The 27,643-nt window shown below is 40.9% G+C and overlaps 2 protein-coding genes across 2 annotated transcripts; both read right to left on the bottom strand.

Annotated features, from left to right (window-relative positions):
• Window positions 1-19: 19 nt before the first annotated feature.
• Window positions 20-27,643, bottom strand: LOC109621615 (uncharacterized). The gene is made up of 3 exons (XM_029858663.2): window positions 27,336-27,643; window positions 16,207-16,577; window positions 20-5,343 (listed from the first exon to the last, which is right to left on the bottom strand). The coding sequence occupies exons 2-3, from the start codon at window positions 16,494-16,496 to the stop codon at window positions 4,398-4,400; spliced, it is 1,236 nt and encodes a 411-aa protein (XP_029714523.1). The 5' UTR covers window positions 16,497-16,577; window positions 27,336-27,643; the 3' UTR covers window positions 20-4,397.
• LOC115258529 (transcription factor Adf-1-like) lies at window positions 16,875-18,689 on the bottom strand. Its single transcript, XM_062850764.1, has 4 exons — window positions 17,973-18,689; window positions 17,807-17,874; window positions 17,629-17,726; window positions 16,875-17,193 (listed from the first exon to the last, which is right to left on the bottom strand). Exons 1-4 carry the CDS (start codon window positions 18,172-18,174, stop codon window positions 16,875-16,877), a joined length of 687 nt encoding a protein of 228 aa, XP_062706748.1. The 5' UTR covers window positions 18,175-18,689.

The raw sequence follows: 27,643 nt of genomic DNA, 5'->3' as shown, positions 1-27,643 counted from the left end.
GTACGTGGTATGGTTATGTTAAGGCTGGAGCACATAGGGTCCGTCGAGGTTTTCGTTTTTTGATCCGTTTTCTCATCCGTTGTACTAAAATCAGAAAACGCAAACCTAGACGGATTGTAAAACACATTGCATCCGTTTCGTATCAAAACAAAGTGCAAATACAGAGGACGTGTATATGGGATAAATCTATGCAGTTCTGGCCATAATATTCTAACTAGGTGATTTGGAGCTGGAGAAGATAGATGTAGAATACCAAGCTCAACCCAATATCTACAACCTGAGTGAGGTATTCGAAAGCCCTGCCGGTAGAGGATAGCATTTGGGGCTCTCAGCAACTTAACTGAAGGGATTTTCTTTTCTGTGTATTTTAAATACTTCTAATCTTAGCGACGTAATCTTCGTTAGTCCTCAGGTTTTTTTTTAAATATGATGGGTACTTTCCGAAAACTAATTAAAAACTGCTTTTTTGGTGAGTTTTTCCGTAAAGCATAGAAGTGCTACATGTATTATTATCTGGGGATTACGACAACTATCGGGTGAATTATAAGATACATCGGTATCGCAACTTTTTTCCAAACAAATTATCATAGAATTAGTGATGCAGAATTTTGCTCTTTTCAATCAAATGATGGGCATTTGTGCTCATTGCTGGAGTGACGTGTAAATCAAATCTCATTCGTGTCGAGATATCTCACCTCGATATACGAGTCGAGCTGCGTCACATCACTCCACACTATATACACAGGGTGTTAGGTTCCTGAGTGCAAACTTTTTAAAGGATGATAGAGGACCATAAATGGCAAAAAAAATGTTCTACGCATATGATCAAATCTCAACCGTTGCGTAATTATTGAACTTTCCATGTTTTTGACTATTATTGCCTTAACTGGCTATAACTTAAAAATTGTCAAACTTATCTCAGTTTTCTTACCCTTATTCGAAAAATTATTGAATTTTCTATCAAGTGGCATCTTTGAATCGATTGGTTTAGTTAAATAACCAAGTTTTTTAGAGCAAATAGCTCAAAGGAAGTGTATAATAATTTGTTTTTGTCAATTATTTAAAAAAAAAATGCGTAATTTAAAATTCTTTCTTAGGCAAAGTTGTGGCCCCTGTTCCACTCTACAATTCGTTCTTTGACATCAAACTTCTATCTCTTATCGTGTTCTTGCAATTTCGATTTAAACATCGCATTTCAGATCATAAATTTGCAGCTGTCAAAATAATCACTTTTTTGCGCACTGTGCCACATCAAAACTGCAAAAAAAAAAAAAACGATATAAGAGCTAGAAATTTCGTGTCAAAGAACGAATTGTAGAGTGGAACAGGGGCCACAACTTTGCCTAAGAAAGAATTTTAATTGATTACACATTTTTCAAAGATTTGACTAAAACAAATTAAAATACACTACTTTTTAACTATTTGCTCTAGAAAACTTAGTTATTTAACTAAACCAATCGATTCAAAGATGCTATTTGATAGAAAATTCAATAATCTTTCGAATAAGTGTCAGAAAACTGCGATAAGTTTGACCATTTTCAAGTTATAGCCAGTTAAGGCAATAATAATCAAAAACATGGAAAGTTCAATAACTACGCAACGGTTGAGATTTGACCATATGCGTAGAACATTTTTTTCACCATTTATGGTCCTCTATCACCCTTTAAAAAATTTGCACTGACGAACCTAACACCATACCTAACATATACAAATTTATTCACATATCTGCTTTAAGAAACATCAAATGTATATGCCTACTAGTTGAAGCTGGTTGAAAATCCAATTTGATTAAGTCTTCTAGTGAAACATATATTTTCTGAGACACTGTTTTCAAATATATCTGTTAAATATGTTGCTATGTTGTAAACTTTTATTTGTGTAGTTACTATTCGTTAGCCTTAGGGCCGATTTCTTCACCTCGGCTTAACCGGTAAGCCTGGCTTACGAGTTAAGCCGAGGTGATGAAATCGGCCCTTAGCGTTACATCAATGATAATAATAATTATGATAAATTACCTACAATATGGCGTAGCGCGTTCGAACCACATTACTTAAAATTGCGAAATCCTCCGACGATTTATTTCTACTCTGCTTAGGGTGCAAGTGTGCCCATAAGAAAACGAACAAAATCCGCGGGGCCTACTTGAATATGCAGAACACATACGAACCGGAAGCGCGCGCAACGCTTCCCTCCTTATTCCACCTCCTGCTCCTGGAGGTTGATGAGCGCTCTCAAGATCACCACGATTGCAGCAGTTCTAGCGATCGAACGTCGACACACGCCTGGAAGCTCTTCAGCACGCTTTCAATGTAATTTTTCTGCTTGAACGTCCGGCTTTTGCTGATCTTCTCGGACACGATCTTGCCAAAGTTGTCGTCCTCTTCGGTGACACATGTAATCTTATACAGGTGGAGTGACGTGACGAGGCTCGGACTCATATTTCTCGAATGAGGTGACTCTCCGTGTGATATGTACGGCAAGTCACTTAATTCGAGTTCACCTCTATAGACAAATCGGTCTACGTCAGGAGACTACCGACCATGAGGGCAAAAATCTCGGGGTCTTCTCAGCCGCCGATCTACGACCAGAAGACTCAAATTTTCGTCATGGAGTAATGTGGGCCTAAAAGAGAAACGTAACGTTAATACTATTTCATGTAGTTGTAGAAAAATGAATGGATATTCACCATAAAGATACACAAAAGCACTTGCACGTCATCATTAGAAGGCATCGGGTCATCATAGGATCTCGGTCGAATGTACCATCGCGCGGTCCGTTGCAGAGAGTTGAAGGTTGAGAACATGTGTACCATGAGTGTCCAATCTGTGAATTAAAAATAAATGACATTATCAATTAAGAAGCTGCGCAGCGAGAAGACTAGGAAATTAAAGATAAAATTTAATCCTTTTGTCGGTTGATCCGGAAACACAAAAAAAGATGATTGATGAGGGTAAAATATAGGGTAATAGAGTAGATATTAGGTATTTATAGATTAGACATTGGATTGAGATACTTACTTAATTTCGGTCCTGGGCACCCACGGTGGTGCAGAGGGCCGAATTCAAAGATTTTCATCCTGGGCGATTGCCAGCCATCGCATTGGCCTGTGGCCAGGTCAAATTTCTGTCGACTTGCTTGATTTCGGTGTTGAGGCTGTGCCGCCATGAGCCTTGGGGATTGAGATAGGAAGATTAGAAAAAAAAATGGATAGAATTAGCAATTGTGTCGTTGAACTGGTTGAACTATTGAAAAACTTACCCGTTTAAAGTTTTAGGATTTCACAAATCGTTATCAGATTCGTTTAGCAGAGAAATCGTTTCAGCTTCACTAACAAAACAGGGTATACTTATTGTAGATCATGTCTGCCTGTTACGACCGGGAAGGCCACCTGCCTCTGATTGGCGCGTCGAAGGTTCGCCAGTGCACGGCTCGCTTCTGTGAGGATCCCAAATGTAACCTCCAAGGACACCACAATTGTTCCTGTGGTTTTCTTTTTTTTTCTTTTTCTCAAGTTCTCGGGAAAAGGCCCTAATGTCCAGGGAGATTCTCTTCTCGGTCCGATAAAGGGCGGCCTTGTCGTCGTCGACCATCTACCTTTGCAGGAAGCGTAGGCCAGAGCCAGTGAACCGAAATTCCAGTCCATCCGCCATTGCAAGTTCGAGACTTTGCAGGTCAACGGTAGCTCTTCCGCCACCTTGCCGCGCGACGACATCGAGTCCGGTCAGTCATCGCTGGAACAGAGGTTCTGCAGCGAGCGCTCGCAGGTTTGCAGCCAAAAAAGGTACGGGCAGTAAACCAGCCACCAATACAATAGAACGCCAGCGCCCTAAAAATCCGCGAAGCCTCTCCAGTTACCCGATAGCACACAGGCCCTGTGACTGTGCCCGAGTCCTGCGCTGCTGAGTTGTTGTCGGGCAGAGCATTAGTTGCAAATATAGGTTAATACCAAACAGAACCAAACAGAAAAAAGACTGCGATCTATGTATGGCTTGCAAAGCGCAAAGGGTCATAGCAGAGAAATCTGCAATATTTCTTTGGTAGGATGTTTTCAAGAGTTTTATTTTATAGAAATATATCATTATTTATGGAAAAACATATTTTTTTATTGATTGACTCTCAGATTTACTCCATGTTTAATAAACTACCTTTTTTAAATAGCGAATGATTGTGAGATACATGAATGAAAATTTGAACAATATAAACATTTAATTCAATTAATGGAGTCATGAGATGTTCCTCGGTTTTTAACGCTTAGGGCCGGTATATCCTATGAAGCTTTTTGTATTTTATTTTATTACATTTAATTAGCAAGGATGAGAAATTGGGCAACACATTCACCATGGAACCAGCCTAGGCATAACGAATTGTTCAGTATGCGTTGTGATGTGCAATTGCTGTTAGTGGTTTATGGTAATACCTTCAGGCTTTGCCTTTACCGGATGGGTGAAAAGATATTCACTAAGGTAATCTCGTACCTCGAAAGCTTTCGCGGCGCTGTTATTTCCGAGTTTGTTTGAACAGCTAGGCAGCGGGTTACTGTCCTTTCTCCATTCGCCTTGAATTATTATTTCCCCCTCCGGGCCAATAACATCTGCGTACCCGGGAGGGCAATAACGGGAGCTGCATTCCTTTTTTAAAAAGTTATGTAGCACAACGCATGCCAGAACAATCCGTTCTGCCTGTGCTGGTTCCATGGTAAGTGTGTTGCGTAGAATCCGCCACCGCGCTACCAAAATGCCAAAGGCATTTTCCACAATACGCCTGGCGCGCGACAACCGCTTGTTAAAATTTTCCCGTATGGCAGGCAACAGCCTGCCCGGAAATGGACGCATGAGATACGGCTTAAGTGGAAAGGCCGCGTCTCCCACTAGATAGTGCGGAATTTCCAATGTCGCCCCTGGTAAACAGGCCGCTTGGGGTAGGCCAAGCTGCCCGCTATACAGCCGCTTTCCGAAAGTGGATTCGGCAAACACACCGCCATCGCTGTTACCACCATAAGCACCCACATCGACGGCAATGAAGTTGCTGCACGCGTCACTTACGGCCATCAAGTTGATACTAAAGGTCCCTTTATAATTGAAAAATTGGGAACCGCTGTTAGGTGGGCACTGCAAATACACATGTTTACCGTCGACGGCGCCACAGCAGTTGGGCAAATCCCACAGAGAATAGAATTCTGCTGCCTTGTCCGCCCAATCTTGCACCGTAAGCTCCGGCAAATAATCAGACTTCAAAGTCTGCCACAGCAACCCACAGACTTCCTGGATGATTTTCCTTGCCGTTGATTCGCCTATTTTATAACTAGCTGCCAGGAACGGGAAGGCTGTGCCGTGAGATAGGTAGCTTAAAGTATAAAAAAAGAAAAAAAACAGGTTTGTCTCGACATAGCAAACGTTATACCGTAAAAGCCCGCTAATTCGACAATGATTGGTGTAGAATTACCGAGGTAAACTTTTAATTTGTCGAACTGGTCACCCTACACCACTTTGTTCACCACCTTTCAACAACTACTACCTATCCTCCAGAAGTTCGCCCAGGGATTCCTCCGGGAGTTTTCCAGGAGTTCTTTTTAGGAATTCCCTCTGGAGATTCCTTCTAGATTTCCATCTGAGGATTCCTCTAGAAGTTCCATCTGAGGATTCCTCGAGGTGTTTCTCCAGGATTCCTCCAGGGGTTCCCTCTGGGGATTCCTCCAGGGGTTCCCTCTGGGGATTTCTCCAAAGGTTCCTTCTTGGGATTCCTCCGTAAGTTCCTTCAGGAGTTCCTCCAGGAGTTTGTCCAGGATTTTCTCCAGGATTGTGAAAAATGAGCATTAGTTAAAATGAAAAAATAAAAAATTAAACTAAACAAATTTCTCTCGGAGTTCTTCCGAAAGTTCCGACATAAAACTCTACAGCAGCTCTTTCCATGATTCCTCCAGGACTTCTTACGGGAAGGGTGGCCACTCAGAGTGGCAAATAAAATTCCCGAGTTTTTCCCGACAGGTTTTTGAAATTTTTCCCGATTCTAAAACAGAATGATTTACAGTGAAAATTAAACGTAACTTACTAAGAAAATAAATAAGAGAATTGCTATTGAATATTTTTAAATCTTGGATTTAACATAGTATTCATATGAACTTGAAAATAAGTTATGCGTTGTTTGTCTCTTATCCAATGATGGGCATTGAAGTAACGACATCTTCATTAAACATTCCTTAAAATCATAGATTACCAACTAGTACAAATTGTGCATTTGTTTAAGCAAATAAAAATAAAAAGATAATCCTGAGGGGGTCGAAATTCTCAGTACGATTATAGGATTTACGATCTTAGTATTAGTGGATTTCTTAGTAATATTCCAAAAATCTCTTCTGAAAAATTCTTGGTAAGTTCGTTTGGGAAACTAATAGGAAATAGCAGAATGCTAACAAAAAAAAAAAACTATAGGTATAGTATCTACCCGTGTACAACATTTCAAGTCAATTGGTTTAAAATTGACTGAGTTATAGTGGAAAACAGACGAATATAGAAGCCACCGCCCAAGTGGCGCGATACCCTATGAACTTTTTGTGGAATATCTGGAAAGATTACTCGTGAAAGAATTTTGGAAACGATTTCTAGGGAAATCTTCAGTTTAGTATTTTTGATGGTCATTTTCAAGATATTTTAATAGAAAGCCAGTGGAGAACTTTATGATACCGTAAATGACTACTGCAGCAAGTCAGGCAGGTTACTTAGGCTGGAATCGTAAATTCTAGGAGAAATTTGAGAGATCAAAGAAATCTTAGATTTTGTCTGAAACTCGTCTAGCATTCAGTCATTCAGTTATTTCATCAGCGATTGCAATATGAACCTCTCAGAGATTTAATTTCTGATCACATTTTCAGTTATGTCCAGAATTTCTCCAGGAATTTCTGAAAGATTAAATTTTAAAATAATTAAAATTGAACTATAGATGACGAAGATATCATCAAATCACTTTTCCATGTTTTACGAAAGTGACCCCAAACTTTTGGCCGATACATCATATTGAGGGGTGACCCCAAACTTTTGGTCGATGACATCAAGGATTAATTTACTTAATAACTTTTTTTCTAGATTTATTAGCTAAGTTCTGTAAAAAGCAGTTGAAAGCTAATATAAAATAGGTTATATTACCGCTCTCATCTTAAAATTTGGTCGACCCAATTTCCAGCGACACTACCGTAAGTTTATATTCATTTTTTAGAAAATTTGGTAACTTTGGGTTAAGTTTACATACAAATATTTTTGAAAAACTTTCACCGAGATCATGTTCAAAGTTTCTTTGACTTATTATCTTTTGAATGAAACCTAGGGTTTTGAAATCGGACGCAAATTGGCGGAGATATGGACTTAAAAAATGACATGTTTTTGAGGGGGTGACCCCAAACTTTTGAACGGGAGTGTATATTGCTCCAGATGCTTTTGAATACTCACTGGAACTCCCGCGAGAATTTCAAATGGTAGTTTAACTAGAAACTATGAATACTCAAAATTCTCGAGAACTTGCTGAACCAGGAGTTTTACCAGGGACTTCTACTAAAGCTTCGCCAAAAACGGATTTTCCCGATTCTTTACTCCGATTTTCCCCAAACATTTTTAATCACAAGTACAATAAATGAGTACACCCATAAACTTCATGAAAAACTACACAAATCTTTTAAACAAAATATTAGAAATACTTTTATGAGCTACAAAAGGCGTGCTTTGAGGAATTCCATCAGATACTAAAAATCCCTTCAAGTATTCTTTCAATTGTTTTTCACTAACTATTTTTAAATTGGAAAAAAAAATCATCAGAGTTACTCATCCAGAATTTCATAATGTTTAATTTAAATTTAATCTTGGGGCAATTCATTCAAAATTTTATCAGCATCCTATCCGAATTTCTCAAAGACTTTTCGCGCAAAGGACAAAGCCTATATCAAATATTCTCCTAGATATTGTACAAGGATATTTTTTTAGAAAGAAGTTATAATTTTTGTTATGTTTTATAAACTTTTATAGGACGCTTGATGTTTTCTGGAACATGTACATCCTGAAATGCATAAGTGACATATGAATCTATAAATATTTAAATGTGTCTCAACCAGTCTTTCCACCAGAATTTTCTTTAGAATATCTTTGAAATTGTTCAAATTGTGATGTTAGGTAACAACACGACGACAAGATATTAATTTCCAAGAATGGTTTTACGCCAGTTCACCCACTATGTTATATAGTTTAACAGTTGTTGGCTGCATTTTCCACAGATTCTCGTACTTATGCTTGTGGAGACTGTATAAATTTAAGAATTTTGGAAATTCCCGGTGGCTAGCAACAATTCCCGAGGTTTTCCCGACTTTTTCCCGGTGGTATCGAATTTCCGAGCTTTTCCCGGTTTTCCCGAAATTCCCGACTAGGTGGTCACCCTGCGGGATGCATCGCACAGTTCTTCCGGGAGTACTACCAAGAGTTCCTCCAAGAATGCACTCGGGAGTTCTCCCGCGAATTCTTCAATAATTCATGGAGGATTTCTTACAGTAATTCCTGGAGGAACTATTCGAAGAATTTCCGGAAGAATTATTGGAGGAATTTCCGGAGGAGTTCCTGGAGTAATTACCGAAGCAATTCCTGGAGGAATTCCCTAAATAATGCCACAAATTTACAAAATGGAGAAGAACGTGCCTCTGGAGCCGACCTACTGATACCTCCGGGAGCACCTCCAGAAGTTCCTCCAGGAGTGTGAAAAATGAACATTAGGTAAAACCGAACGAATAAAAGAAGAAACTAAAAAAAAGTTGCTCCAGGAGTTTTTCCGAGAAATTTCTCTGGGTATTTCTCCAGTGTTCTGACATAAAATTCTCCAGCAACTCCTTCCATGATTACTCCAGGACTTCTTACGGGATGCATCGCACAGTTCTTCCGGGAGTACTACTAAGAGTTCCTCCGAGAATGCTTTCGGGAGTTCTCCAGAGAATTCTGTAATAATGCCTGGAGGAATTCTTCCAGTAATTCCTGGAGGAACTATTGGAAGAATTTCCGGAGGAGTTCCTGGAGGAATTCCCCATTAATCTGAAATGGAAAGTCCATCGGAGGTTTCTCCAGGAGTTCGTCCGGAAGGTTCTGCTGGAGTTCATTCGGGAGCTCCTACAGGACTTTTTCCAGGAATTCCACAATAAGTGTATTCAGGAGTACCTCCAGGAGTAGAAATCTTTAGAAATTCCTTTAGTTCTTTCAGGACTTTGTTCATGAAAATCTCCATGAATCAATCCGGGAATTCCTCCAGGAGTACCCAGGGAATTCATCCATGAATTCATCTAGAAGTTCCGCCATGAATTTCTTCAGGAGGTTCAACGGAGATTCTTATATTCCTCCGGGAAATACTCTTGAAGTTCCTCCAAGAATTCTTCCCGGACTTGCTTCGGCAATGCTTTTAAAGGGGCATTCCTTTTGAAATTCCTCCAGGAATTTCTTGAAATTACTCAAGGAATGCCTCCAGGATTTGCTCTCCGGGAGTTTCTCCGGGAACTCCTCCAATAATTTACTCAAGGAATTTCTGAACTCCTGGAAGAATTTTCAGGGGAACTCTTGAGAGCATTCTCGGGGGAACTCTTGGTGGAACTCCCGGAGGAACTACGCGATGCAAGTCCGGGAGGAATCATGGAAGGAGTTGCTGGAGAAACTTCTGTCAGAATACTCAGGGAAATTGCCGGAGGAACTCCTGGAAAAAATCCGTAGGAATTTGCGAATAAAATCTTGGAATATTCTTGGAGCGGGGGGACTCCTGAAGGAAGTCTTAGAGGTATTCTGGAAGGAAATCCTTGAGGAAAAAATCTCGGAGGAAGAGTTTTTGAAGAAATTCCTGAAGGAGGAATTCCCAGACGGAAGGAAGGAAGAATTCTCGAAGGAACTCCTGAAGGAATTTAACAATTTTTTAAGCGAAACTCTTGAAGAAAATTCAGGAGGAATTATCGGAGGAATTTCTGGAGAATTCCCGGAAGAATTCTCGGAGGAACTCGTGGTAGAACTTCCGGATAAACTGCGGGAAGCATCCCGGATGAAGTCCTGGACGACTCTGGAATAATTTCTGGAAGAACTCCATTCGGAATTCTGGAAGAAATTCTTCCCGTGTATGTCGTGCTATGGACGAAAAAACTCCATTTCCTGGAATATAGAGAAAATATCCTACTCGAATTCATCAGAAAAAAAAAACAATACTTAAAATACCATCAAGGCATCATTCACAGTGGATCGAAGAGGATTCGGGGCGAATAAGGGCTGTCATTTGACACCAGTCTTATAAATATTGTTGGTGCCGCTTTTAATTTAATAGAGGGTAGTAAGGTCGCCTGATTCCGTGGTAGGTCACCATTCACCGTGGTAGTAGGGACCCATTCACCGTGTACTACCCAGGTAACCACTAAGCACTGTCGTAAGCGGTATAAAGGTCATTCAGCAGCTTCTCCGTGTCATTAGGCTCTGTATGTGATTTTCAAATGCTCACAGGCATTATAAATTGTAAGCACTAAAATAAGCCGTATATTAGTATATTACGCTACACTGTAGTGCTTGCAAACCCAGAGCCTGTGAGCCGCATTAGAAGCCTGACAGTGCTGTTAAAAGGCTTGGCGTACATGACGTTTATATCAATCAGAGCTGATTTGAAGCAAAACAAAACTGAACCGTCGGAGAACAATGAAATATCATCGGAACTTTTGTACGATAGATTGGGTGTTGGATGATTATCGTCATCTCGCCACTATAAACATCAAATTAATGTACAGCTGCTTCCTCGATCATCTGTTACGAATGCATCAGATATTTACCTGTGCAGCTGTAATCGGTTTACCCGAGCTTTTACCTACAGATGAATACCAAAAGTAGTCGACGAGCCGCATTTTGATTCCTCCTGTTATGAAACCTCGTCAACCTTCCAAACTTCCCTAGCTGCATCTCCCGCAGAACCGCCATCCATAAAACCATTTCCCCGACCATTTCATACATTTCGTTTCCTGCCACTTTGTGCCCGATTCCACATCCGACCATCGGATCATTCTAAACATTTCGGTTCGGAACATCAATGCTGTCCCAACTTGTTGCCTCCTTTTCCTCAAATACGGTGCTGAGCTATCCGATCTCACGCTGCATCAATGGATCAGATGGAAAACGTGAAGAAATAAACTTGAAAATAGCAAGCCCGAAGATTATCAGTTCGAATCTGGATCAGCAGGCCGTAAAAATCGAAGAAAAAATAGACTTCGATGGAAAGGCATCCGGAGCAAAACATAAAGAATATAAATAACTTTTTTTTTCTTTTTCCTTAACCCACTTTTGACAGCTCTTTCACCAGAGACTCGGTACGCAGATTGAAGCTGGCCGTATATCAGCCGAATATTTCGCCAAAAGTGGCTTTTTAGCAGATCTATTATAGGATGTAGTTCTGAAAAGCTCTGTTGGCATTGTTCTTCATATGAATATAGAACCAACTTGGTGCCAATTTTTACGGCTTAATGGTTACTTGGGTAGAAATTTTATTCTATTTTGTTTAAAAATGATCTAAACAACCCAGCCAGAGAATTTTCTTCGTTTATATTCATTTCAAGTAATAACTTGCAATATTTTATTAGAAAAACGAATGTTCAAATTTTCATTTTATTTTCTAGTTATATGGGACAATATGGGGCACGGTGAATGGAGACCATTGATTTTTAGGGTACCCATTTACCGTGCCTTTTTGTTTCAATTAAAAAGTACGAGTAATCGTACTTTCTTGTTAAACTTTCATCGGTAATGCAAAATACATACCCGATATGTGAATTTAATTGCTTCTTGGTGGAATAAAATCGTTACTACATTTAGTTTATCACTTAAATCACCTTAGCGCAGTTTTCGTTTTTTTTCACTATGAATACAGTGAACGAGCAGAAATAATGAAAAAATATTCGAAGGCACACGGTGAATGGAGCCCCCACGGTGAATGGCGCCTTGACGGTGTTTAAAGATTCTAAGTCATCAGAGATGCATTCCAGGAATTATATGAATTATCCAATATCATTTTCAAAAATATTGTTTCACGATATATGTAATTCCTGAAAATCTCTAAACATTCTCAGAAATTCACAGTCATCTGGGATGTATTCTACGAAATATAGAAAATATTCTCCACCATTCATAAAACACATAGCTTCACGGGTACCTATAATTCCTGAAAATCCAGAGCGAAGTTTTTATATATTGCCAGTCATCTAGGATTTATCTACACTACGAACTATACAATATATGTACCCGTAACTTAACTTCAATTTTAATAAAACAACGATTTGTTTCAGCGCTGTTCAAGTAAATAAAGTTGTAATTGTTATGTAGGTCAATTAAAATTCTATGTATCATAATAATAATATTTATTGTTTCAGGTAAAATCAGGTAATTGGTCAACTATATAATTAAATACAGTTTCTTACCGATTTTGGCAACACCCGTTTTTGTCTACTCCCGATTTTGGCAACACCCGTTTTTGGCAACAATTTCTTACCGATTTTGGCAACACCCGATTTTGGCAACAATTTTTTACCGATTTTGGCAACAAAAAATTTTGACCAAAAATTTTTACCGAAAAATCGTTTGTATTTGTAAATGTAGTGTTATTTTAGCCTTACTTTTCTTTAAAAAATCAAAATTCATTAAATTTTCCAAAATCGACAATTTTACAAATCATGACGTAATTTATGAACGTCACCTACAGGGATCGTTTAATAGCTTGTGAATAGTCCATATTTATAATATAAGCCAAATTGACGCTTAAAAGTTGAAAATAATCCACATTTTTTTTTACCGATTTTGGCAACACCCCAATTTGGCAACATAAAATTTACCTCGTGTTGCCAAAATCGGTAAGAAACTGTATATTTAAATTACATGACACTTGGGATATTGGGAGGTGTAACCTAAGGTAGCTAAATGAACTGGTTTCTGGACAAATGTTCGTGGGGTGGCCAGATTTTGTCACGAGATAACAATCATCGTGTTGTCTTCCGAAGGTCTCCAGTAAATTTAGCTTACCCTGCTACAACAAACCATCAGGTAGATCATTCCTTTCCGGTATGACTCTGCAGCCATAGGTAATCTTTGCGCTGATGGTGGGTACACAATCATCATCATCATCACTACGAATTATAGAATATATTTTCAAACATTTATAGAATGTTGAATGATGTTTGAACAATAAAAAATCGCTAAAGATTCTCAGAAATTCCCAATAATCTAGCGGAAAAAAAACTTTTTTTTAACTCAAAAAATCCTGTCTAAAAACAACAAAACTAAGGTTTCCCGGCCTATAATTTTATTTTTTGATTTCAAAAATTAAATCGTTATATTTTTTACAATAAACAATTTGTTGTTTTAAAAAAAGTCAGCTGTCAACGGCAACAAAGAATTTTTTTGTTGAATTTACAATTTACAAAAATTATGTCATGTGGGAATTGAACATACGTGGTATGTGGGGGCAAGCTGGGTCATTGCCATTTATTACCGTTTCCGTTTCCATAACGTTTTCCATACAAAATTACTAACTTGGCATGCTGTAGTAACTGTGTTATCCTAAGAGCGATTGGATAAAAAGTTGAACACTATGTGAAATTGATCAAAATAATAACAATAAGAACACAGCAGCAAAACTATTGAGGAAAATATTCTTTTAAGTAGTTTTTTGGACAAATCTTAAACACACATTTCGCTTGCATTTGCATCATTTGCATCACAACATTGCATTTCGCTTGCATTTGCATCATAACAAATCTAGTGAACTGCTAAGCTTGGAATGAGCTTAGGAAGCGCAAAATAATCCCAGAATGCATTTAGCTTGCATTTGCATCATAACAAATCTAGTGAACTCCTAAGCTTGGAATGAGCTTAGGAAGCGCAAAATAATCCCAGAATGCATTTCGCTTGCATTTGCATCACAATAAATCTAGTGAACTCCTAAGGTTGGAATGAGCTTAGGAAGCGCAAAATAATCCCAGAATGCATTTCGCTTGCATTTGCATCACAATAAATCTAGTGAACTCCTAAGGTTGGAATGAGCTTAGGAAGCGCAAAATAATCCCAGAATGCATTTAGCTTGCATTTGCGTATCATAGATTCTAATGAACTCCTAAGCTTGGAATGAGCTTAGGAAGCGCAAAATAATCTCAGAATGCATTTCGCTTGCATTTGCATCACAATAAATCTAGTGAACTCCTAAGGTTGGAATGAGCTTAGGAAGCGCAAAATAATCCCAGAATGCATTTAGCTTGCATTTGCGTCACATAGATTCTAGTGTGCTCCTAAGCTTGGAATGAGCTTAGGAAGCGCAAAATAATCCCAGAATGCATTTAGCTTGCATTTGCGTCACATAGATTCTAATGAACTCCTAAGCTTGGAATGAGCTTAGGAAGCGCAAAATAATCCCAGAATGCATTTAGCTTGCATTTGCGTCACATAGATTCTAATGAACTCCTAAGCTTGGAATGAGCTTAGGAAGCGCAAAATAATCCCAGAATGCATTTCGCTTGCATTTGCATCATAACAAATCTAGTGAACTGCTAAGCTTGGAATGAGCTTAGGAAGCGCAAAATAATCCCAGAATGCATTTAGCTTGCATTTGCGTCACATAGATTCTAGTGTGCTCCTAAGCTTGGAATGAGCTTAGGAAGCGCAAAATAATCCCAGAATGCATTTAGCTTGCATTTGCGTCACATAAATTCTAGTGTGCTCCTAAGCTTGGAATGAGCTTAGGAAGCGCAAAATAATCCCAGAATGCATTTAGCTTGCATTTGCGTCACATAGATTCTAATGAACTCCTAAGCTTGGAATGAGCTTAGGAAGCGCAAAATAATCCCAGAATGCATTTCGCTTGCATTTGCATCATAAGGGGCTGTCCATAAACCACGTGGTCATTTTTTGGGACTTTTCGACCCCCCCCCCCCCCCCCCGCGTGGTCATTAGTCCATACAAAAATTTTTAATTGTCCATACAAAATGATCATTGGCCGAACCCCCCCCCCCCCCCTCAAGACCACGTGGTTTATGGACAGCCCCTAACAAATCTAGTGAACTGCTAAGCTTGGAATGAGCTTAGGAAGCGCAAAATAATCCCAGAATGCATTTAGCTTGCATTTGCATTACAATAAATCTAGTGAACTCCTAAGCTTGGAATGAGCTTAGGAAGCGCAAAATAATCCCAGAATGCATTTAGCTTGCATTTGCGTCACATAGATTCTAGTGTGCTCCTAAGCTTGGAATGAGCTTAGGAAGCGCAAAATAATCCCAGAATGCATTTAGCTTGCATTTGCGTATCATAGATTCTAATGAACTCCTAAGCTTGGAATGAGCTTAGGAAGCGCAAAATAATCCCAGAATGCATTTAGCTTGCATTTGCGTATCATAGATTCTAGTGTGCTCCTAAGCTTGGAATGAGCTTAGGAAGCGCAAAATAATCCCAGAATGCATTTAGCTTGCATTTGCGTCACATAGATTCTAGTGTGCTCCTAAGCTTGGAATGAGCTTAGGAAGCGCAAAATAATCCCAGAATGCATTTAGCGTGCATTTGCGTCACATAGATTCTAGTGTGCTCCTAAGGTTGGAATGAGCTTAGGAAGCGCAAAATAATCCCAGAATGCATTTAGCTTGCATTTGCGTCACATAGATTCTAATGAACTCCTAAGCTTGGAATGAGCTTAGGAAGCGCAAAATAATCCCAGAATGCATTTCGCTTGCATTTGCATCATAACAAATCTAGTGAACTGCTAAGCTTGGAATGAGCTTAGGAAGCGCAAAATAATCCCAGAATGCATTTAGCTTGCATTTGCGTCACATAGATTCTAGTGTGCTCCTAAGCTTGGAATGAGCTTAGGAAGCGCAAAATAATCCCAGAATGCATTTAGCTTGCATTTGCGTCACATAGATTCTAATGAACTCCTAAGCTTGGAATGAGCTTAGGAAGCGCAAAATAATCCCAGAATGCATTTAGCTTGCATTTGCGTCACATAGATTCTAGTTTGCTCCTAAGCTTGGAATGAGCTTAGGAAGCGCAAAATAATCCCAGAATCACAACAAATCTAGTGAACTCCTAAGCTTGGAATGAGCTTGGCGCGCTATAGTTTTGCCCTTCTTTCATATTTGTAGCCGTGGCAGTGATACTGGTATACTACCGATTTAAAGTTGTTTAGTTTGTTATGTATACATACCTTAGTGTGAGGAACAAGCGGAAGGTAGGAGACAGCGAGGGTCGTAACGAGTATTTTTGTAGACGACTCGATATTTTCTCAAGCAAAACATCAAACGTTTCGGGATCCATTCGGGTTTGTTTGAAAAATCGTTCTGGGTGTTGTCGCATCTTCTCATAGTTTGCAGCGAAAAATCCCTTTTCTGGTCTATCTTCCAGCAGTGGATGGACCCACCAACGCCGATCGCCTCCAGAGCTTTGGTACTGTTTATACAAACGGTACAATAAAATCACCATAAATAAATCGAGCATTCTGACTTCGTTGTTGTTGTTGTTGTGATGGAGCAGCGTTGAATGTACACTTGGACAACAGCTTGAGTTCGAGGAATGTAACTGTAAATTAAATGAAAAGTTTCAAGTATATTAAAATGTGTCCAAATCAGAAAAAAAAACATTTACATAAAAGAAATCCAATAAATATTGGATCAACCTTTACGAAAATGAGTTATAATTTTTGGAATAAAAATTTACAAAAAATAACGCAAAAAGTAACTTTTATTTAGACAAATAATAAAACAGGAGCCATTATTTTACTTTGAAGCAACATTTTGAGACTGAGAAGCATTACGTACAACGCGTGCATTTCAAATGTCCCTTTTTAATTTTTGACGAAGGTAATAAAGTAGCAAGTTAGGTATGCTCGATAAGAGCGTCGTAAATCAATCGCATGATGTTGGCTTCCACTTGATTGGCTACGTTCAATGGAAGCAAGGCCAGTTTAGAAGCCACGTGTTGAGCGAATTGTGCGTAACGATTGTTATCATTCGCAATAAACGTATCCAAAATGTTGCTCATTTTGGCATCGATGTCATCTTTTCTCTTCCGCTTGGTTGAGGACGCTGGACCACTTGCAGTAGCTCCTTCCTGAGTATCGTCGAAACTTTCTGACAGAAATTCTTCTTGAAGATTATCTTGTGATGACTGCTCTTTTGAATAATTGCTCGTAGTTCTGAAAAGATATATACATATATGCTTAACAGAAGTAAGTTCAATATAGGGTATCACGCCACTTGGGCGGTGGCTTCTATATTCGTCTGTTTTCCACTATAACTCAGTCAATTTTGAACCAATTGACTTGAAATGTTGTACACGGGTAGATAATATACCTATCTCACCTCATTCCAAAAGTTGTGTCAATTGGTTTAAATTTGGCTGAGTTATAGTGGAAAACAGACGAATATAGAAGCCACCGCCCAAGTGGCGCGATTCCCTAATAAAAACAATAATACTAGGGTTGGTTCTACTACATTAAATTTAGTCGAAGCTACAGATACACAGCCCATATGATTCTTCCTTTTATACTGTACTGTACTCCAGTATATAAAAAGTGTAACTACACAAATTGACCAAATCTTCGACCTACTCTAGTACTACTATCACTTACGCTCGTCTAGTCAAATGGTCCTTCAAAAAGGAAAGCGACTCAAACAGCACCCATGTTTCTTGGTCTTCCACGCATTCCGCTCCCGAACGGGTTAACTCAGTAACAAATTTTGAAAACGACGTATAATCAATGCTACACTATTGATTATACGTCGTTTTCAAAATTTGTTACTGAACTCTTCTATTCTTTTAACTTCTCTGGCGTAGCGGTCCCTTAACGTCCTCCACCTTTTCGTTACACTGTCAACTAAAAAAGGCAAATACATTGATAAAATAATAACACAATTCATAATCATTTGAAAATGGGCTTCGGTACAATATGTGAAAAAAAAATCTTTTTCCTACCTTCCATGCCCAGCTCACTGGCCAATCTTTGCCAGAGACGGTCCTTATGGGCATTGTTCTTGTAGCTCCTAGAAGCTTTATCGAACAGAATGCTTTGACCCTTTACGAAATCGATTATTTTTTCATCTATTTCGGTTTGTGCTTCCATGCTGAAAAAGTTAGATACAGGTTTACTATCAAATTTTAAAGTATAACATATCATTAAGCGTGCTGCCGTAACATGCCTTGTTAAACCATGTATCGGACAAACATTTTAAATATTATGTGAGAGCTAAAACTTGGTTAAAAAGTAAAGTCACAAAAAGACTTAACACTTCAAACAATTCACTATTGGAATAATCGACAAGAAACCACTGTCGCCCAATAATAAAAACATTGACTCACGTACCATTTTTTAAAACGAATGTTAAAAAACCTAATTTTAACTGCGAGGCAGCTATCATTGGTCTAAATCAAGGTTGAATCGATCAACCCTAGATGAAGTTAGATAGATTTTAGTAAAATGATTCTAATATGAGAGCCTTTTTTTCAAACAATGTATAATGTCTCGAAATTTCACACTGTCGCCCAATAATAAAAACATTGACTCACGTACCATTTTTTAAAACGAATGTTAAAAAACCTAATTTTAACTGCGAGGCAGCTATCATTGGTCTAAATTAAGGTTGAATCGATCAACCCTAGATGAAGTTAGATAGATTTTAGTAAAATGATTCTAATATGAGAGCCTTTTTTTCAAACAATGTATAATGTCTCGAAATTTCACACTGTCGCCCAATAATAAAAACATTGACTCACGTACCATTTTTTAAAACGAATGTTAAAAAACCTAATTTTAACTGCGAGGCAGCTATCATTGGTCTAAATTAAGGTTGAATCGATCAACCCTAGATGAAGTTAGATAGATTTTAGTAAAATGATTCTAATATGAGAGCCTTTTTTTCAAACAATGTATGTCTCGAAATTTCACAACTTCACATGATAGTATTAGCACATAAGTTAGTATATTTTAGTTATCTTGTTTAGCTTTGAATAGTTGAACGATACTAACCTTAACTTGCGCTCGCGCCCTGTGATGTAGGGCGCGAGGACAAGTTCTGTACTTTCAAACCTTGTTTCAAACCGATCAATCGCTTATGGTGCCTGTAGAGCACCATCACTTTTCCACGAATCCATCATCAATCGATTTACATATTTCTATATTGTATAATAGTTATTTAAATGTAAATATTAACTATAAATTTTCAATATTATTTTATTACGATTTCGATTAATTAGGGTGTCCATTCATATTCAGTTTCCCTATTCCCGGATTTTTCCCGGGTATGAATGAACTCATACACAATTCAACAGATACTGAAAAATTGTATTTTTTTTTCGTTCCAAAACGTTACAGACCATTTTTGACGAGATGGGATTGTTAACTAGTTAACCTAATTTTGACACGTTAAATCTAAACCAGAAATTTTTGCAACCACCGACGCTGTTATCACAAACAGACGTAACGCTTTGAACATTTTTCGATTCAAATCATGGTCATGGAAACATGTTCGCCCAATACAAAAATGATTGATTAATCCTGAAATTATTCCGGGGATTCGGGGATCCGGAAATTCGAATAGCATGTCATAAGGAATATCCTTCAGGAATTCTTCTGGGGATTCCTTCAGGAATACTTCCACGGATTCCTCCAGGAATTCTTCTTGCATGTCTCAAAGAATTTCCTCTGGAATTCCGCCTGGAATTTTTCGGGGATTCCTTCAGGAATTCCTTCGGAGATTCTTCCAGGAATTCCTTCGGGGGTTCCTCCAGCAATTCCTTCGGAGATTTCTCCAGCAATTCCTCCGGAGATTCCTCCAGGATTTCGTTCGGAGACTCCCCCAGGAATTCCTTCGAAGATTCCCACAGGAATTCCTTCGGAGATTCCCTCAGGAATTCGTTCGAAGACTTCCCCAGGAATTCCTTCGGAGACTTCCCCAGGAATTTCTTCGGAGACTTCCCCAGGAATTCCTTCGGAAATTCCCACAGGAATTCCCTCGGAGCTTCCCACAGGAATTTCTTCGGAGATTCCTCCAGAAATTCGTTCGGAGACTTCCCCAAGAATTCCTCCGGAGATTCCCAGAAGAATTCCTTCGGAGATTCCCACAGGAATTCCTTCGGAACTTCCCACAAGAATTCCTTCGGAGATTCCACCAGGAATTCCTTCGGATATTCCTCCAGGAATTCGTTCGGAGTCTCCCCCAGGAATTCGTTCAGAGATTCCCTCAGGAATTCGTTCGGAGACTTCCCCAGGAATTCCTTCGGAGACTTCCCCAGGAATTCCTTCGGAGATTCCCACAAGAATTCCTTCGGAGATTCTACCAGGAATTCCTTCGGAGATTCCACCAGGAGTTCCTTCGGAGATTCTTCCAGGAATTCCTTCGGGGGTTCCTCCAGCAATTCCTTCGGAGATTTCTCCAGCAATTCCTCCGGAGATTCCTCCAGGATTTCGTTCGAAGACTTCCCCAGGAATTCCTTCGGAGACTTCCCCAGGAATTTCTTCGGAGACTTCCCCAGGAATTCCTTCGGAAATTCCCACAGGAATTCCCTCGGAGCTTCCCACAGGAATTTCTTCGGAGATTCCTCCAGAAATTCGTTCGGAGACTTCCCCAAGAATTCCTCCGGAGATTCCCAGAAGAATTCCTTCGGAGATTCCCACAGGAATTCCTTCGGAACTTCCCACAAGAATTCCTTCGGAGATTCCACCAGGAATTCCTTCGGATATTCCTCCAGGAATTCGTTCGGAGTCTCCCCCAGGAATTCGTTCAGAGATTCCCTCAGGAATTCGTTCGGAGACTTCCCCAGGAATTCCTTCGGAGACTTCCCCAGGAATTCCTTCGGAGATTCCCACAAGAATTCCTTCGGAGATTCTACCAGGAATTCCTTCGGAGATTCCACCAGGAGTTCCTTCGGAGATTCCACCAGGAATTCCTTCAGGGATTCCTCCAGGAATTCCTTAGGGCATTCCTTCAGGAATTCATTCGGGTATTCCTCCAGGATTTCTTCCGGGGATTCCTGGACGAATCCCGAAGGAACTTCCTGGAAGAATCATGGAGGAAATTCCTGGAGGAATCCCGGAGGAAATTCCTGGAGGAATCCCGGAGGAAATTCCTGGAGGAAATTCCTAGAGGAATCCCGGAGAAAAACCCTGGAGGAAATTCTTGGAGGAATCCCGGAGGAAAATCCTGGAGGAATCCCGGAGGAAATTCCTGGAGGAATCCCGGAGGAAATTCTTGGAGGAATCCCGAAGGAAAATCCTGGAGGAAAACCCTGGGGAAATTCCGGAGGAAATTCCTGGAGGAATCCCGGCGGAAATTGCTGAAAGAATCCCAGTGAAAATTCCTGAACGAATCCCAGAGGGAATCCATGAAAAAATCCCGAAGGGAATCACTGCAGGGATCCTGGAGGAACTTCGGAGGGAATCCCTGAAGGGATCCCGGAGGAAGTCCTTGAAGAAATCCCGGAGGGAGTCCCTGAAAGAATCCTTAAGGGAATCTCGGAGGGAATATTTGAGGGAGTCAACCGACGTAGACTCTCTGAGGAAATTTTGTAGGAATCCCTGGAAGAACCTCCGTAGGAATTCCTATCGGAATCGCAGAAGGTTTTTTTTGATCCCCAGACAAATTCCTGGAGAAATTCCTGGAGCATCTTATGGAGGAATCCCGGAGGAAATTCCTGGAATCCCAATCTTTTGTAATGCAGGAAGGAACCCTGATGGGATATTTGGAGGGAATATCTGAAGGAATCCAGGAGAAATCTTTTAATTCATTTAGTCAACCGACGTAGACTCCCTGAGGAAATCTTGAAGGCATCCTCGGAGGAAATTTCTGCAGGAACCCCTAAAAGAATCCCGGAAGGAATCACTGAAGAAATCCCAGAGAGAATCCCTAAAGGAATCCTGAAGGGAATCCCTGAAGACATCCCGGAGAGAATCTCTGAAGAAATCCTGGAGGAAATCCATGGAGGAATCCTGGAGGAATCCCGGAGGAAATTCCTGGAGGAATCGCGGAGAAAAACCCTGGAGGAATCCCGGAGGAAATTCCTGGAGGAATCCCGGAGGAAATTCCTGGAGGAATCCCGGAGGAAATTCCTGGAGGAATCCCGGCGGAAATTCCTGGAGGAATCCCGGCGGAAATTCCTGGAGGAATCCCGGCGGAAATTCCTGGAGGAATCCCGGCGCAAATTCCTGGAGGAATCCCGGAGGAAATTCCTGGAGGAATCCCGGCGGAAATTGCTGGAAGAATCCCAGTGAAAATTCCTGAACGAATCCCAGAGGGAATCCCTGAAAAAATTCCTGCAGGGATCCTGGAGGAATTCCCTGAAGGAACCCTGATGGGATATTTGGAGGGAATATCTGGAGAAATTTGTTAATTCATTTAGTCAACCGACGTAGACTCCCTGAGGAAATCTTGAAGGAATCCTCGGAGGAAATTTCTGCAGGAACCCCTAAAAGAATCCCGGAAGGAATCACTGAAGAAATCCCATAGAGAATCCCTAAAGGAATCCTGAAGGGAATTCCTGAAGGAACCCTGGAGGGAATCCCTGAAGACATCCCGGAGAGAATCTCTGAAGAAATCCTGGAGGAAATCCTTGGAGGAATCCTGGAGGAAATCCCTGAAGGAATACCAAAGGGAGTCCCTGAAGGAAGCCTGGAGGGAATACCCGAAGGAATACCTGAAGTGATCTTGGAGGGAATCTCTGAAGGGATCTTAAAGGATTCCCGGAGGAATTCCTGGAGGGAATCCCTGAAGGAATCCTGGAGGGAATCCCTGGAGAAATCCCGGAGAGAATCCCTGACGAAATCCTGGAGGAATCTTGGAGGGAATCCCTAAAGGAATCCTGGAGAGAATACTTGAAGGAATACCTGAAGTGATCCTGGAGGGAATCTCTAAAGGGATCTTGGAGGAATCCCGGAGGAATTTCTGGAGAAATCTCCAGAGGAAGTCCTGTCGGAATCCCAGAAGAGTTTTTCTTTAATCCCTGGAGGAATTCCTGGAGAAATCCCTGGAGCAACTTTTGGAGGAATCTCTGAGAAAATTCTTGGAGGGATCACGAAGGAAATTCCTGGAGGAATCCCGCAGGAAATTCCCGGAGGAATCCCGGAGTAATCTCGGAAGAAATTCCTGGAGGAATCCCGGAGGAAATTGCTAGAGGAATCCCAGTGAAAATTTCTGAAGGAATCTTAGAGGGAATCCCTGAAGAAATCCCGAAGGGAATCCCTGCAGGAATCCTGGAGGAACTTCGGAGGGAATCCCTGAAGGGATCCCGGAGGAAGTCCTTGAAGAAATCCCGGAGGGAGTCCCTGAAAGAATCCTTAAGGGAATCTCGGAGGGAATATTTGAGGGAGTCAACCGACGTAGACTCTCTGAGGAAATTTTGTAGGAATCCCTGGAAGAACCTCCGTAGGAATTCCTATCGGAATCGCAGAAGATTTTTTTTGATCCCCACACAAATTCCTGGAGCATCTTATGGAGGATTCCCGAAGGAAATTCCTGGAATCCCAATCTTTTGTAATGCAAATATTCTTGACTTGGATATGGTGTAAAAATAGTAAATTTGAGAAAGTTCTCTGTCAAAAATTGCCATAGCACACTAACTTGAGAAGGCTCTGTACTAATGGGGACGGAATTACAAAAAGGAGAACTTAAACCTTGGAACTCCGGTTCCAGTTACATGAGCATAAGCATATATGACCTACAATTCGTAGTTGCTACTCCGTGATTGACTACAACAATCGATGTAGCACAAGGAACCAACAAACGGTGCTTGGAAGTAACATACTGTGTAAAATCGAGAATTTCATAATTTATTATATATATAACGGCGCCGGCCACGTCCTTACGGTCATCGAGGAAGGAAGAAATCACCTTTATCTTATCTTCTCTACGGGGAACGGGAAAAAGTCACATGATTTGAATTCATGAATCACATGCAACCTCTATAGGAATCAGAACACTTATTTTCCTTTTGACTAAAATATTACACATGTCGACACCGAAGCTGACGAACTATTCAAATTATTGTATAAATGCAAAATTTAAAGAGAAAACAATTCATTATTCTTAGAATATAACTCAGGTGCTTGGGCCGACACTTGACGTGACGAACCACCCAAGTAACCATTAAGCCGTAAAAATTGGCACCAAGTTGGTTCTATATTCATATGAAGAACAATGCCAACAGAGCTTTTCAGAACTACATCCTATAATAGATCTGCTAAAAAGCCACTTTTGGCGAAATATTCGGCTGATATACGGCCAGCTTCAATCTGCGTACCGAGTCTCTGGTGAAAGAGCTGTCAAAAGTGGGTTAAGGAAAAAGAAAAAAAAAGTTATTTATATTCTTTATGTTTTGCTCCGGATGCCTTTCCATCGAAGTCTATTTTTTCTTCGATTTTTACGGCCTGCTGATCCAGATTCGAACTGATAATCTTCGGGCTTGCTATTTTCAAGTTTATTTCTTCACGTTTTCCATCTGATCCATTGATGCAGCGTGAGATCGGATAGCTCAGCACCGTATTTGAGGAAAAGGAGGCAACAAGTTGGGACAGCATTGATGTTCCGAACCGAAATGTTTAGAATGATCCGATGGTCGGATGTGGAATCGGGCACAAAGTGGCAGGAAACGAAATGTATGAAATGGTCGGGGAAATGGTTTTATGGATGGCGGTTCTGCGGGAGATGCAGCTAGGGAAGTTTGGAAGGTTGACGAGGTTTCATAACAGGAGGAATCAAAATGCGGCTCGTCGACTACTTTTGGTATTCATCTGTAGGTAAAAGCTCGGGTAAACCGATTACAGCTGAACAGGTAAATATCTGATGCATTCGTAACAGATGATCGAGGAAGCAGCTGTACATTAATTTGATGTTTATAGTGGCGAGATGACGATAATCATCCAACACCCAATCTATCGTACAAAAGTTCCGATGATATTTCATTGTTCTCCGACGGTTCAGTTTTGTTTTGCTTCAAATCAGCTCTGATTGATATAAACGTCATGTACGCCAAGCCTTTTAACAGCACTGTCAGGCTTCTAATGCGGCTCACAGGCTCTGGGTTTGCAAGCACTACAGTGTAGCGTAATATACTAATATACGGCTTATTTTAGTGCTTACAATTTATAATGCCTGTGAGCATTTGAAAATCACATACAGAGCCTAATGACACGGAGAAGCTGCTGAATGACCTTTATACCGCTTACGACAGTGCTTAGTGGTTACCTGGGCATTAAATTAAATCAATACAAGACAAATATAGTTTAGTATTGTATTAAAAAGTAGCTGACCCGGCAAACTTTGTCTTGCCTACTGCGTGTTATGAGGTTTCAAGTCTTTATCCAAGTCCAAATCCCCGTTCAAAATGTACGAAGAATCGATTTTCAAAAACTTTCAATTTGTCTATGTTTTATACCTCATAAACCTTCCTTGGGGGGCCCATATAGCCGAGGCGGTAAACGCACGGGTATTCAGCATGACCATGCTGAGGGTGACGGGTTCGATGTTTTCGTAAAGGAAATTTCCTTGACTTCCTTGGGCATAGAGTATCTTTGTGCCTGCCACACGATATACGCATGCAAAATGGTCATTGGCAGAGGAAACTCTCAGTTAATAACTGTGGAAGTGCTCATAGAACACTAATCTGAGAAGCAGGCTTTGTCCCAATGAGGACGTTACGCCAACAAGAAAGAGAGAGAGAAACCTTCCTTGGGTGAAAACTAACAGAACAAAACAAAGACGACCCAAATCGGACGCTTTATTCGAAAGTTATGCGCGGTCCCACGTATGCCACTGCATTTTTATATAGGTACTAGCTGACCCCGGCAAACTTTGTCTTGCCTACTGCGTTTTTTGACGTTTCAAGTCTTTAGCCAAGCGCCCAAGTCCCCGTTCAAAATGTATGAAATCCCGATTTTCAAAAACTCGCAATTTTCCCATGTTTTTGGTCTTATAAACCTTCCTTGGGTGAATACTAACAGAAAAAAACTCAGACGACCCAAATCGGACGATCCGTTTGCAAGTTATGCGCGGTCCCACGTATGCCACTGTATGTTTATATATATAGATAGATTAAAATATTATATTTTTTTAAATAATTACTTTAGTAATATGAAACGAACTCACCGATAAAAATCCAGTGTATTGACGCCAGATAGAAGCGGTAGCGGGGCGATGACGGATACAAACGAACAAACCGACGACGACGGTGCGGCCAAAGAGCAGTAGGAAAACGAAACTTTGTCACCGCGAATTGTATTGAACTGTTCCGACGGACACACGAACAAACCGACAACGACGGTGCGGCCAAACCGCAGCACTCGTTTGTGTCCGTCGTCGTTCCCCAGCCGGACAGGTCCAGTACAATTCGCGGTGGATATGTTGGTAGTGCCGGTTAGAGAAAAGATCCGTTTTCCTGCCGCTCTTTGGCCGCGCCGTGGTCGGTTTGTTCGTTTGTGTCCGTCGGAACGGTTCAGTACAATTCGGATTAGTGACAAAGTTTCATTTTCCTGCTGCTCTTTGGCCGCGCCGTCGTCTTCGATTTGTTCGTTTGTGTCCGTCGTCGTTCCCCAGCCGGACAGGAGAAAAGATCGGTTTTCCTGCTGCTCTTTGGCCGCACCGTCGTCGTCGGTTTGTTCGTGTGTCCGTCGGAACAGTTCAATACGATTCGCGATTAGTGACAAAGTTCCGTTTTCCTGCTGCTTTTTGACCGCACCGTCGTCGTCGGTTTGTTCGTTTGTGTCCGTCGTCGTTTCCCAGCCGGACAGGTCCAGTACAATTCGCGGTGGATATGGTGGAAGTGCCGGTTTAAGAAAAGATCCGTTTTCCTGCTGCGGTTTGGCCGTACCGTCGTCGTCGGTTTGATCGTGTGTCCGACGGAACAGTTTAATACGATTCGCGATTAGTGTACTGGACCTGTCCGGCTGGGGAACGACGACGGACACAAACGAACAAACCGACGACGACGGTGCGGTCAAAAAGCAGCAGGAAAACGGAACTTTGTCACTAATCGCGAATCGTATTGAACTGTTCCGACGGACACACGAACAAACCGACGACGACGGTGCGGCCAAAGAGCAGCAGGAAAACCGATCTTTTCTCCTGTCCGGCTGGGGAACGACGACGGACACAAACGAACAAATCGAAGACGACGGCGCGGCCAAAGAGCAGCAGGAAAATGAAACTTTGTCACTAATCCGAAAACAAACCGACGACGACGGCGAAAACGGAACTTTTCTCCAATCGACACCACCGCGAATCGTAGGCACTGAACCGGCTGGGGAACGACGACGGCGATTCAGTTCGCCAGAGGTGGATTACACATACGTACCTGGTTTTTCCGTCCACGCTGCCGACGAGAATCACTTTCACTTTAAAGTTTTAAATTCACTTTCGCTACCGACACCGGTCGATCGAGCAAACTCAGCAAACTGGAAAGAATGACAGAAGACCCTCACGGACCAGCGCGCGCAAAGTTTGGATTGAATCAAACTTTGCGTTTGAGTTTGCGTTTTAGTACACGTTTAGTACTGCAACGCTAACTAAAACGTATCCAATGTGGGTTGCCCCGTTTGATTCCAGGTGTTGGAAATCACCTGTCAAACGAACGAAAACCTCGACGGACCCTATGTGCTCCAG

The sequence above is a fragment of the Aedes albopictus genome, chromosome 2 (assembly GCF_035046485.1).
Source record: "Aedes albopictus strain Foshan chromosome 2, AalbF5, whole genome shotgun sequence".
Classification (NCBI taxonomy): Eukaryota; Metazoa; Arthropoda; class Insecta; order Diptera; family Culicidae; genus Aedes; species Aedes albopictus.
This window is presented reverse-complemented; position numbering and strand designations above follow the sequence as displayed.

Bases quoted from the DNA above. Each gene is read 5' to 3' on its own strand.
- LOC109621615 (XM_029858663.2), bottom strand. From the start codon at position 16,496: ATGCTCGATTTATTTATGGTGATTTTATTGTACCGTTTGTATAAACAG. The intron at 5,344-16,206 runs GTATGTATACAT...TTATACTTTAAG, and splicing joins CGCTTGTTCCTCACACTAAG to CTACCTATCTCACGGCACAG.
- LOC115258529 (XM_062850764.1), bottom strand. From the start codon at position 18,174: ATGATATGTTATACTTTAAAATTTGATAGTAAACCTGTATCTAACTTT. The intron at 17,875-17,972 runs GTAGGAAAAAGA...TGCCTTTTTTAG, and splicing joins CAGTGAGCTGGGCATGGAAG to TTGACAGTGTAACGAAAAGG. The intron at 17,194-17,628 runs GTAAGTGATAGT...ATATCTTTTCAG, and splicing joins GACCATTTGACTAGACGAGC to AACTACGAGCAATTATTCAA.